Below are 13464 nucleotides of genomic sequence, written 5' to 3'. Positions count from 1 at the left end.
AAATTGCAATATTTTGCTTGAATTTAATAGCTTTATCCTTTAATTTCTAAATTTGTTTGGTGACTAAAACACTATTTTAATAAATATATTTGTTTGTTTAAATGCACAAAAAAAACATTGCCTATATTCACTGAGAAATAGATAAAATAATGATTTTCAAAATGGGGTGCACTCAATTATGCTGAGCTCATGTATATAATAACATAAAATAAAAATATAATCTCATAATTTTGTATTTTCAGGTTTCTTTTTAAGTGTAGTTGATGTTTTGATAATGAATCTTCTGTTTTTGTTACTTTTATTAGTCTTTTTGTATTATTGATTTACTTTATAATGTCTTTTTTATAATACAATTCATTATATTTCAGATTATTATAATCCTCTTTCTGACAAACATGCACACTTATTGGTTCGACATATAGTGGTATTGTAATACTGTAAAAATCAATTCATTATTATTTAGTGCACTGCGATCCATTAACAGACTCCCTTAACTGCCTGCTCAACCAAATGGTTCATCATATTTTGACTGTTAAAGTCATTTAAAGAATGACTGTTTTAAATAATGGTTTACACTACACAGCATAATACACTTGGTTTTGGTTTTATTGAAAAAAAACAAAATAATAAGTTTCACATGGAGTCTTTTTTGTGGCATACTTCAAAAATAAAGATGATTCAGTATTCAAATTTTTTTTGTTTATGTTTTTAAATAAATTGCCTTACATAAGTCTTACACTTCATATTTTTCAGATTTTTCATAGTATATGTATTAATTAAAGTAATTTTACCAATTTTATATGGAGGCGACTATTTGCTAAGAGGAAAATATAGAGTTGTCTAAGCAATATGTGCTTTTTTACAGAGAAGGAGGCACCTTTATTAGGCCATGTGCCGTTTAATAAATGTTCTTTAAGCCGAGCCATGAGGTCAGAGAATATGGGTGAAGCAGGGCGACTAACATTGTAAATACAGATTATTTATATTAAGATGTCACTAACATTTAACACCAGGTGGAAAATAACTGTTTATAGAATATTTGTTATTCTTATTATCCTTAATAAATACCCATGAGTCACTTGTGACTTTATATCTCATTTTATATATTTTATTTTAATTTTTTAACAAAAAATATTTCCTTTCTATTACAAATAAATGTGTCCGGACTAAAGAATACCGTTTTCACACAGTTTACAGGTAGCTCACATGCTCAGTATACTGGATCACTTCAGTATGCTCACCATGTTACATAATTGTCCCCTTCTGGCCATGTATTTCATGTGTTAGACCATGTTGTGCTTTCACGCACTTTACTGCAGAAGTGTGCGATTTATCTTTAAATCACTCTAACATATCAAACATTTGTAGAGGTTGATATTTCAGAAATAATGAGGTGTTTTAAAAAATGCATTGAGTGTGTTAGCGACATTAGGAGTTAAGAAATGCAATACAAATTTTTTCTTGATGGGGCAGTTAACAGAGTTAAAATGGCAAGAATGAATTCAAATATGTCTGACAAGATTTTTGTCTTCTGTGATTCACGTTTAAAAATAAAATACTAAAATTTTAATGTGGCATCCTCGAATACATTATTCCCTCTCTGAGAAAAATCTATCCAACCTTTTGTGATGACTATCTCTAAACATTATGCAATATTTGAACATTTTAGCATAACAAATGTCCTGTCTGAAGCACTAAATCTGCATCTGCAGTCTTTCTTTACAATAAATGTCACTTGGTTTAAGATTCTGTTACACACTGCCATGAATGCATGCATTTTAAAGTATGGCTGAAGAGCTTCTGGAGCCAAGGGAAGCAGCTGTTGAGGTTGTTCTCTTGACGGACATCAGTGTGTATCCTTAACCTGTTAACAGCACCTACTAAAAGACAGATTCTTCTCTCTGACTGACTAAGCGGCCACTGGGTGCTACTCGCGCATGCTAATCTGCCTTTCAGAGATAGCGTTTATAGTCTCTCCCTTTATAGTCCCTCAATGACTTATTCACAGAGAGCAGAGGAATCTATTTCTGCAGCGACTATTCATAGTTTCCATTCTGAATGGCTATATCTAAAGCATTGGCTGCTCTAGGGAGAAACTCCATTCTGTTGAATATTAATGAGATGTCGATGTTCGGCTGGTCTTTGTTTAGGTTTGTGTGTGTGTGTGTGTGTTTGAGAAGGCAGGTGCCACTGTGACTCTCTCGTCTGAGCTTTTTATGGTGAGGGTAAGAGCTAAATCCCCATGGGCGACATGAACCTTTAACCAGCAGTCTGGTCCAAATGGTTTTGTGGCCCACATGATACTTCCCCAGCACCCTGCCTTTAGATCTGTGTTATAAATGGGCCTGTCTCTTGCTGGAGGCTCTGCTACCAATAAAGGCCAGAAATGTGAAAAAAAGATAGCTTAAAATCCACTTAGTCAGTCAAGATGGCTTGTAATAGGCGTAGAAGAAGGCACTCCATTCATTATCTCATTACATCTTGCATTGCCGGCTAAGAAAGTGATTTAAAATTCATAATGAAATAACATACTTGTCTTGCACAGGCTTAAAGTTCACATCTTGAAGATTTATTTAATGGGAAGTGCACTTACGGACAGAATGACTGATGATGAATTCCTTTCAAGAGTATTTCAGAGTAGGAAATTGCAGCCTGAAATTACTAAAGGAAGGTGCTGGCTTAATATATAATATGGCACCGGCACAGCAGGAGCATCTAATTTTACTGTTCATGTGACCATATGAGAAGATGACAATTGGTTTTTTCAACCTCTGCCATTGGTTTCAGCGGTACAACCAAAAGCTCACAATGCATAGAAATTAAAGTCTTTTTCAAGTCAGTTTACCTGGCAACACCTCCAGGCAATTCATCCAAAACCAAAGTCCTATCTGTCTGAAAACTGCTCGCTGAACTTATAATTAAATGACATATTTCAAATCAGCAACAAAAACTAAAGTGACCTGTTCAATTATTGTTGTTACTGAAGTACTAAGTGCTGTACTTCAGCACAGCGTCATTCTCCTTTACAGCTGTTTCGACAATAGTCAGTCGATGCAGTTAAAAACACTGAAAGAGCAAAGACCTCAGGACAACTCCATATGTCATGGGATTTATTGTGATCTAATAATTTCACAGTAGTCACCAAAAGACAGGGCTTGCCATATTGACCAAGTAAATCTATACTCTCATGTGTTGCACAAATCACCAGTAGCAGCACATCAACAACAGTGCAACACATCACCAGCAGGTACAACAGTGGTGACCAAGCCTTTCTTCAATTTACCAGTGATCTGTGCAATGGTTTATCATTCCGCCATCTGTCCACCACTTCTACTACATATGCATTTGAACAACTCATTAGGCTTCCCATTTCCTTGATTGGAGTTCCAGGGAGCAGCGCCATTAAAATTGAACCCAGATAAAACATCAGCCTTTCTCATTTAGACATTAAAAACTTTAAAGGTGCTGTATGTAAGTTTTTAAATTATAAAAAAAAAACATAATATGTTTGCAGATATTTAAGAAACATGCTAAGTGAGCATTCTTGTTTATCTGAAAAACAGTGCTGAAGTCAGATATTCTGCTTTGAAAATGTGTTTTTCGTGCCGGAACGCTGTCTTTGTTTTGGTTCTTTTAACTCGCCCAATGCCCCTTTAGCCAATTATATTTCAGCACCCTGGATTGCCTTGGTGGAAAACCACATATTTTTATTCACACATCATGGTCTGTGACCAAAATGTGACCTCCGGTGGACAGTAGCAGCCTCCTAAATGAGACGCAGATTCAGAGTTCTACATGAGGTGGTTATTATATAGCAAATAATATAAATATTATGAGCGTAAACATTAGATGGGAGAGTTAAATTGTAACCGCATGTCCTAACAACATGCTACATAACGAGATACGCAGTGATAAGCAATTTGGCTGTTTGCACCAGATGAAACGACAGAAATTTAAATAAAGCCATTAAGAAGCACAGAATATGCTTTAACTCACGAAATGGAATGGTTTATAATCTAATTAATACATATTAAACCTCTTTAACATAATTAAATGTTCATGCTGAATCACTGATATGTGTTGGTTTACACTGAGTCACAGTTCTAAAGTTCAATTTCAAACTGTGTGTTTCATTTTCAAGATCTGAGGTAAACTATCTGCTGCTGCTTTCAGTAGTATAGCAATAAATGTCATGTAAAATGGCATTTAAACTCACATTATTAGCATTTAACACTGAATAAATCACACGAGGTGTACCTGAGATGATCACAGTTTATCCTGTTGTTAAGATGCAATAAATACAAGCCCTTTTTAATATATTAATTAGAAGTGTTGGTTACAACAAAAACTTCTTTCAATATGGAAAATATTCCCTCTATTGCGTACTGTTTTTTAAAAATTTTTATTTAAATTTTTTATTGCTTGATCATTAGACTTGCTCCTCAATCTGGCAACCCGCACTTGTGTTTGGTTTTATCCAGGAATGTAATACCTAGTTCAACCACTGGGTGTGAAACTTAGATACTGCACCTGTAATAACCGTGTCAGAGTCATTTAGTTTTCCTTCCCTGTGTTCAGCCATGGTTACTAATTTGGTTGTATTTTTGCTTCAATCTTTTTAGCTTTTGTACAATCACCTTGTGTGTTGTTTTTCAGTTTATGACCATGTTTACAACCATGTTGTTCTGTTTGTCCTGTCTTGTCTACTTCACATTCTCTTGTCCCAGCATTAAATATCATATTATTTAGTATTTTATGAGACTTTCATAAGGTGTTCATTTGAGTAACTTAATTCTCTTCATTATGTTAGGACAGCTTAATTTCTCTGACTGACAAATTTTCTATTTTACTTAACCTATTAGCCTAAAATTTTATAACAAGCTTTCACCATTAGGGTCAATGTAACCTCACTACTTAAAACCTCTAGAATATAATTTTTTTAAAGGTTTTTTGACATTTTGTTCATTAAAATATAATTTTTAAAATAAACCACGTATTACCAGACGTTAATCATTAAATAAGATCAAACTGACCCCATTCAAATGATGCATTTCTAAAAATAAAATGTTTTGTTTTCTGAAATATATATTGGCTGCAAGAAGCAGGAATTTAGACCTTTCCTCTGTATCAGACAAATATAAGAAAGCCATCATAGATGAAATATAGTTGCTCATTACACTGTAAAATTTAAATTGGGGCCTCCCTATGCAAACTCCTGTCAGATCTGCAAGAACCAGGACAAGATTTATGGTGAGAGGGAAAGTGTTAACAGGATCATTAGTGTCTTGACAATGACATCAACAATCCCACAGTTCCACCATCTTTCCATGTTGATGTCAAATGTCAGAGTTCAGCGCAGCTAATAATAGCCTATAAAAGCAGTGCTCAGGCATCTTAACAGAATTTACAGTCATGCTTGTTCAGATCAGAGCTCCTGGCCCTCGTCCACATTACATCAAACTCAGCTATGGCACTTGGCTAAAAGGTGAAGTGAATGTTTCCTATTTTTCCCACTAAGCCCTAAATATCAGCTGCAGGCCTTGAAGGGAAAGGGTGGAGTGTGGAGACTGGGATCCCCTGCATGACAGCATCACCTAATAATAATATGGGTTTGATTTAGCCTATAGTGATTGCCCTTGACATGGGCCTCATAGTGAACACTGATATATCAGCTACCAATTGGCAGAGTCGTCTCTTCATTACAAACACCTCATTTGCAGGATTAGAGGGAGAATATTACAGACAGGTAGCAAAGTCTAATATATTCGTAATGTATGTGTTTATTTATATTTGTATATATTTGTACTGTAGGTTTATAATATATTAATAAAATTCTAATTTATGTTTTTTATCAATTACAAAAATTATATTGTCATGATTCAGATTTTATATTTTGTTAAATTATGTATTCCATGCATTATACGTATATTATATGCATCCGGAAAGTATTCATAGGGCTTCACTTTTCCCACATTATTTTATGTTACAGACTTATTCCAAAATGGATTAAATTCATTTATGGATTAAATACACACAATACCCCATAATGGCAATGTGATTTTTTTTAAAGATTTTTTTAAATTGTTGCAAATTTATATAAAAAAAAATAATAATAATAATAATAAATCACATGAATATGATTTTTTTTCTTTTTTAAATATATCCCAAACTATGTTTAACTGGGAAAGAAAACTTACACAGTATGTCTGATATTTTTTTTAGTCTGGAGAAGGTCTTTAATTTCGGCTAGAATGAAAGCGGTTATTAATTTTTAAGCACCATTTTAAGGACAAAATTTTTAGCCCCTTTGCACAAATTTTTTTCAACTGTCTACAGAACAAACCATCGTTATACTACAACTTGCCTAATTATCCTACCTAGTTAACCTAATTAACCTAGTTAAGCCTTTAAAAGTCACTTTAAACTGTATAGAAGTGTCTTGAAAAACATCAAGTCAAATATTATTTACTGTCATCATGGCAAAGATAAAATTAACAGTTATTAGAAATTAGTTATTAAAACTATAATGTTTAGAAATGTGTTTAAAAAAATCTCTCCGTTAAACAAAAATTGGGGAAAAAATAAATAGGGGGTCTAAAAACTCAGGGGGGTTAATAATTATATATATATATATAACATGCATGTTCTCCCCATGTTCACGATGGTTTCCTCCGGGTGCTCCGGTTTTTCCAACAGTCCAAAGACATACGCTATAGATGAATTGGGTAGGCTAAGCTTTCCGTAGTGTATGTGTGTGAATAAGTGTGTATGGATGTTTCAAAGAGATGGCTTGCAGCTGGAAGGGCATCCATTGCATAAAACATATGCTGGATAAGTAGGCAGTTCATTCTGCTGTGGTGACCCCTGATTAATAAAGGGACTAAGCCGAAAAGAAAAAGAATGAATGAATCATTTTTTAAATATATTTTCTTAATTTTTAAATGATAAATGATTTTTCAATTTTTAAATGAATTCAAATTTTCACATTATAGAATTTTTACTTTTTTATATTTTAATAATTATAATTCATTATTACAGATTATTCTACTATATTGTACATGACTTTTAACAAACTAAAAAATCCTATCCTTTGCCACATTTACATTTTTCTTTTTATTAAATATTTTGTATTTTTATCTATTATTAAAGTATATAAACAATGAAATTAAAATACATATTTTATTTTAAAAAATTACAAATTACTATATATACAGTTGAAGTCAGAATTTTTAGCCCCCTGTTTATTTTTTCCCCTAATTTCTGTTTAATGGAGAGAAGAATTATTTTATCTTTGCCATGACGATAGTAAATAATATTTGACAAGATCATTTTCAAGACACTTCTATACAGCTTAAAGTGACATTTAAAGGCTTAACTAGGTTAATTAGGTTAACTAGGCGGGTTGGGGTAATTAGGCAAGTTATTGTAAAATAATGGTTTGTTTTCAAAGGGGGGTTAATAATTCTGACTTCAACTGTGTTTATACAAAACATTGCAAATGACTCAAAATCTATAACGAACTATATTAGATTACACATTACCAAATTATATTGAAGGTTCAATCGAAGGCCTTAAACACATAACTAACATGTCTCTTTGTGACATATTAAAAGCAATGTCATCTTGTCTACACAAATACCTTCTTCTTTAGTTTTTGTTTTCCAGCAATGCACTGTACTCCAAAGCCCCTGTGTGTGTGTGTGTGTGTGTGTGTGTGTGTGTGTGTGCATGTGTGTGTGTGTCTCCAGGCCACCACAAGCCTCCTCTAATCCCCAGGACTTCAGCACATGAGGGGAGGGAGGTTTTTGGGCTCCATTATCAAAGACAGAGTGAGGAGTGGCTAAGATGAGCCTTATATAAAAACCTCATATGTTTATCACCCCCAGATCTGTTGCTTTCTCATTCACGGCCCTTCCTGCATCGCTCCCTCACATCCTCAGTGACTTCCACAGCGTTCCTGACCTGCGTTTCTGGCTAACGGAGAGCTTGTGCCACACACTCACCTCTGAACACTTCCAGCTGGAGAACGGCTCAACATGCCTGAGCCCACGAAGAAAGGTGAGCAGCCAGTCTGATGGAAAACTGTGGCACAAGGAGCAGGAGAATGCGTGTTAGGATGCTGTTTATCACCATTACTAACAAACATGCTGATAACAAACTAGCCACGCTGTGTTGTGGTTCTAATCTGATCAGTCTGTGGATGTCAGTCTAAATATGACTCTCACCATATACGCTACTAACAAGCATTTCACTATATATACATACATACAAAACAAAAGAAAGCGAGAGAGAATTAGAGCTGAGCGTTTATGCAGGGACTTCTGAGTCTAATTAGGTAAATTATCAAGATAAGCAAAATCTACAAATGAATATGTTTATGATCAATAAAATAATATCATAAAAATCATCAGTTTATGTGTTATAAAAAGATAACTATAATAAAACAAATTAAACTGATTGTGTTACTTAAAATAAACATGGACTGAAATGAAGTAGAATATACCTATTTTATTGTATCCTTTTTTATTTCTATTATTTAATATGTTTTTATTTAGATATACTTGATTTGTATGGTAAATTGCAGGAAATTTATTTCATACATTTTTATTATGATTATTTTTATATTATATAAATTTTTGGTTTATAAAATACCCTAAAATATAAAAATACAATTTTTGCATATATTATATTCATTCACTCTACTTCGGATTAGTGCCTGTATTTATCAGGAGTCACCACAGCGGAACGAACCTCCATATATTATATTATATTATTTTAAATTATATTATATTTTGTAATATCATATTTTGTAATATTATATTATATTATATTATATTATTTTACATTGCATTATATTATATTATATTATATCATATTATATTATATTATATTATTTTACATTATATTATATTATATTATATTATATTATATTATATTATATTATATTATATTATATTATATTATATTATATTATATTATATTATATTATATTTTTTTACATTATATTATATTATATTATATTATATTATATTATATTATATTATAATATATTATTTTACATTACATTGCATTATATTATATTATATTATAATAAAAAATGAATAAAAATAAATAAATGCTGGAATTCTTGCAAATTCAAATTACAAACAGCTGTGCTTGCTATTATGTACACAATAATTTGATGCAGATAACATGTTGTGAAATATAGTGTCTATCAGTTATAACAGAAGTAGATGCAGCTTTTCTGCAGTCATGAGAAGGGCAAACTGAGCAAAGCAGACATACAAAGCTCTGGGATGATCAGAAAGATTTTACATTGTGCTGGACGATGAGCTGATTTAAACTACTTTATAAAAAGCAACTATTGTCATGACTGTTGCTATGATGGATGGCACACAGTCAAGGCGATTGGGGATTGAAAGTATGGAATGGTGCTGATTTACCCGCTGCTGGGTTTCAAGTCCTAGAGCCGGGCTTTACTGCGCTGCCAGAGGCATTTCTGATGGATGATGCAATGCCCATGACCTGGTGGAGACGCTACGCCTTCACATAGACACATACTTCAGGGGTGATGATACAGAGATCAGCTTCCATGCCTAATGGAGAGATGAATAGATGGAGAAATGTAAGGATGCAGCATTGTGCTTGCTGTTGGACTGAGTTTTGTTGTTGATATTATTGTAGATAATACTGCATTTATGGGATGATGCTATAGGCAAGATCATAGTTTATTCAGACATTGGTCAGTTATTGAGAATTAGTTTTCTTAATTTCTCTTTTTTTGGGTTGGTGGAAAGAAAATTTGCATTTAAGCATTTATCCGCTTGTTAAGTGTGACGTCACACAAAGCGGCTTCCGGGTCCAATAAAACTGTACGGGGAGACTCATCAAATGATAATGATAGACACTTACAAAGCGATGTAATACTTTCAAAAATCATATATATTGCATATATTTTGGTATTTGTGATGCAGCAAGCCCAGAGAATTAAATTTACACTATGAGTTTATACAAAATTCACTTTAATGTGTGATATGACTAAAAAGTGGTCATAAACAAATATTTTCTCAATTGGGTAGTGGCTTGGACCCAGAAACAGGATTCCAAATGTCACGATACGTCACAACTTAACAAGAGGATTCTATTCATTTTTCAAGTATGCGTCTAATTATTTCAGTTGCAATACATATCTTTAGAGGCGTAAGGCTTTAAAAGTTTTAAGAAATATTTTTTAATAGTACATGGGGACATTTTTTTCTGCTTGTATTGAATATTTTCACATTTATGGAGTGATAAAAATAGGGTTATTTATAAATTTTTAAATCTGACTAAACTAAAACTAAAACATTTTGTTGCTGACTATAATTTATTTATTTCTAAAAATAGGTTTGTATAGGTATGACAAGATAATCACATTTAAAATATTCAACTAAAGTTAAAATCAACCCTGAAATTAAAAATTTTAAAAAAGTTTTAATATAGATTATTTAAACTTAAAAATGTTTAAAAAATTAAAATTTGTAACATGACTTTACATTTCTGTTCTGGAACTGAAAGCAAATTATCACACTTAACTAGATAATGCATAATTTGTACATTTAAGAAACAATATGGTCATTGCATAACTATACTGACAACAACACAATTGTCCTAGAGCCATATACACAAACAGCTTACTAACAGCACAAACCCTTTTTTGCCATAAAAAATCTACTGTCAGGTTAAACACAGTGGACAGTGATTCTGCAGCTGGCAATATTGCATATGTAGTGTCTCCATCAAATGAAAAACATACGTAAGAAGTGTATTTCTGACTACAAAATGGAGTTTACAGACATCTGACTAACTATTTCACACGCCAAAAAGAGTCTTCATTTTATTAACTGTTGTGGTTGGTAATCCTTGGCTTGTTTTTACTGGTTTATGCCCTGCATTGGCCATTATGGAAATGAGCTGCTCTGTCTGTTTTATAATTTGCTCTTCATCTGTAGATCATCTACACAACGTTTTTGTATCTATACTTTTTCTATACAGGATTTTGTACTTGCACTAATTTATCTTGTTTAGTAAAACTGGCCTTTATTTACTGTTCAGCTGGTGATGAACATGATGATACTGTTTGTAGATTTACCAGGTATTGATGGTTCCACAAACAACCTTCATCAATAGAAGCTTTGCACTGGACAAAAGCTTTTTGAAGAATGCAAATATTCTCACTCACTATCCTTTGGCTTAGTCCCTGATTTTATCAGCAGTCGCCTTAGCGGAATGAACCACCAATTACTCTGGCATATGTTTTATGTGATGGATGCCTTTTCAGCCGCAAGCCAGCACTCTGCAAAGCAAACGTTCTTTAGATTACCCAAAAATGAACATTTCTAAGAAAGAAATGATTCATTAAACAACTGATGACTTAAAAAAAGTCTTTGGGGAGGCAAAAACATGGTTGAGTGCTTCTATGAGTTACTATTCAGTGAATTGATTTAATGTATTTGATGGTATTTTTTAAAAATCATACTGCGTCCCCATGAGCACATCTCATGTGATGATATTTCATCACATTCATGTCAAGCACCATGACATTTAGATTTTTATTTTGGGTCAGGCTTTAGCTTTCCTCTTAGGATGACTCATATTGTAATATTGGCCTCTAAACATATCCATGCTGGATGGGATTCATCCACCTCTGGACAATGGGGGATTACAGAGCAGAATGAGATGGATTTGGGAGATTGATGTTATGGCTGCTATTCTGATGATGCTCGTAAACATGGTCATAAACAGAGAGGTGGTGCGATCCATTTCTGAATATGGCCAGCAGACGTGCTCGTCGCACGCTGGAAATGTCATTCAGTTCGTTTTCATGGTATTAAAGGAAAAGGGTTTGGATGGTATGGACATGGTGTCTCAAACCCATATAGATATCAAGAAAACACTTTTGGTCTAGTTTTAGGTGAAAAAACTATAATTCTTGCACCATTTAGTCACCGTTATATAATTCCAAGTTTTATCATAAATAAATAGATATATAAAAAAAACTCATTTATGAAATATACATATTTCCATGATATGATAAACTATTTTGTCACTATAAAATAATGATATTAATAGTTATATTTTGTTTGTAAAGAGAGACACAAAATAAAGATAGGTGTCTTAAAAGGGTTAGGAAACCTAATTAATAAGCAATTCTGCACCTAAACTAAATCATCACTATTATCATTAATTACACATATATCAAGCAGGCATACATAAATAAGTACAGTATGCGTGTATGACATCCTTTCATGCATTGAGCAAAACAAAATATATATTTTAAGCATATTGGCAACAAATAATGTATAATCATGACATGGCACGTTTTGAATATGAAGGAAAGTTTTTGACAACTGTCATTAAGTGTCATTAGCTCAGTTGTGATTGCAAATACAGACTTGTTTGAGATGTCTTTATGACAACCTGACATATGCAAATGCATCTTTACCTGTCTTTATCTTTGTCAATACAAATTAGCTTTGCTGTTAAAGTTGTCGTAAGCATGTATAAAAACTCTTGATTATAAAGTTGTCATGACAGTTTTAGGAACACCCCCTTCAAGTAAAGAGTTACCTATATTTTTATATTCCACATTTTTTGCAATGACATGAGGACTGTTAATATGCCAGAGCTAGTATTATGGGGTGGACTAGCCTAGCTAAATCATCTGAAAACTAATTTATGTATGAATATGTGGCCAGTCACTGTGATGCCAACAGCTGACGGGGGGTGATGGGGTTGCCCTGGAGCTCCAGGCTTTATAAGGCAGGATGAGGGATGAGCAGAGCCGAACCCCTGGGGAACTGGATTCCTGAGCCCTGGAATAGTTCAGAATGAGCAGACTTTTAATCCCCATTGCTTTCTCTCTTCTCTCTGCTACTCCTGTCTTTCATCCAGTGACTTTATGTCTCTATCATGCGAAGAATCCTGAGCTCTTGTTTGCTTGAACCTTGATCTCTGTGATAAATAATATCAAAGGATGGAGGTTGTGACCTATCTCCAAATATGACAGTATGACTAATAGTCTCCCATAGGGAAACAATGGAAACAAACAAACAAACTTTGGAGTTTGAAAGTGAATCTCAAGAGGTAATTTGACTCACAGATGAGGTGAAAGGTCAAAGAAATATGTTCATGACAAAAATACTACATTACAGATGTGGCATTTATCCAGGCTTCAGAACTGAATAGAGCAAATTTAGCCATAAAACAAAAATATTTTTTGTTACTCAAAACAAATTGAATATTGACTGAATACTTACTACTAAAACAACAAAAATATTACAAATAAAAAATTAAAATAATAGAGAGTTTGAAAAAAAAAACATAAAATAATAATAAATAAAATAATAATATATATGAATTGAGTATTATAAGATTTATTATTTATAATAGAGCATTATTATATTTGTTACATTTACATATATA

The 13464-nt window shown here is 32.9% G+C and overlaps 2 protein-coding genes across 13 annotated transcripts in view; one reads left to right on the top strand and one right to left on the bottom strand.

The window, feature by feature from the left end:
• Nucleotides 1-13464, bottom strand: part of apaf1 (apoptotic peptidase activating factor 1) — a 93880-nt gene that overhangs the window by 73103 nt on the left and 7313 nt on the right. Inside the window, exons 4-5 of the mRNA XM_068219732.2 lie at nt 9444-9596; nt 8004-8082 (exon numbers count right to left, since the gene is read on the bottom strand). The gene's annotated coding sequence lies outside the window, so the exon portion shown is untranslated. The remainder of the gene's footprint in view (nt 1-8003; nt 8083-9443; nt 9597-13464) is intronic.
• The window catches only part of mybpc1 (myosin binding protein C1), a 66526-nt gene continuing 60946 nt past the window's right edge, over nt 7885-13464 (top strand). For 11 of the 12 annotated variants that reach the window (XM_073945960.1, XM_073945959.1, XM_073945958.1 and 8 more), the window contains exon 1: nt 7885-8058. In XM_073945960.1, coding sequence (XP_073802061.1) covers nt 8037-8058 — 22 coding nt within the window. In that variant the 5' untranslated portion in view covers nt 7885-8036. 12 annotated transcript variants of the gene reach the window in all.

The sequence above is a fragment of the Danio rerio genome, chromosome 4 (genome assembly GCF_049306965.1).
Source record: "Danio rerio strain Tuebingen ecotype United States chromosome 4, GRCz12tu, whole genome shotgun sequence".
Classification (NCBI taxonomy): Eukaryota; Metazoa; Chordata; class Actinopteri; order Cypriniformes; family Danionidae; genus Danio; species Danio rerio.
This window is presented reverse-complemented; position numbering and strand designations above follow the sequence as displayed.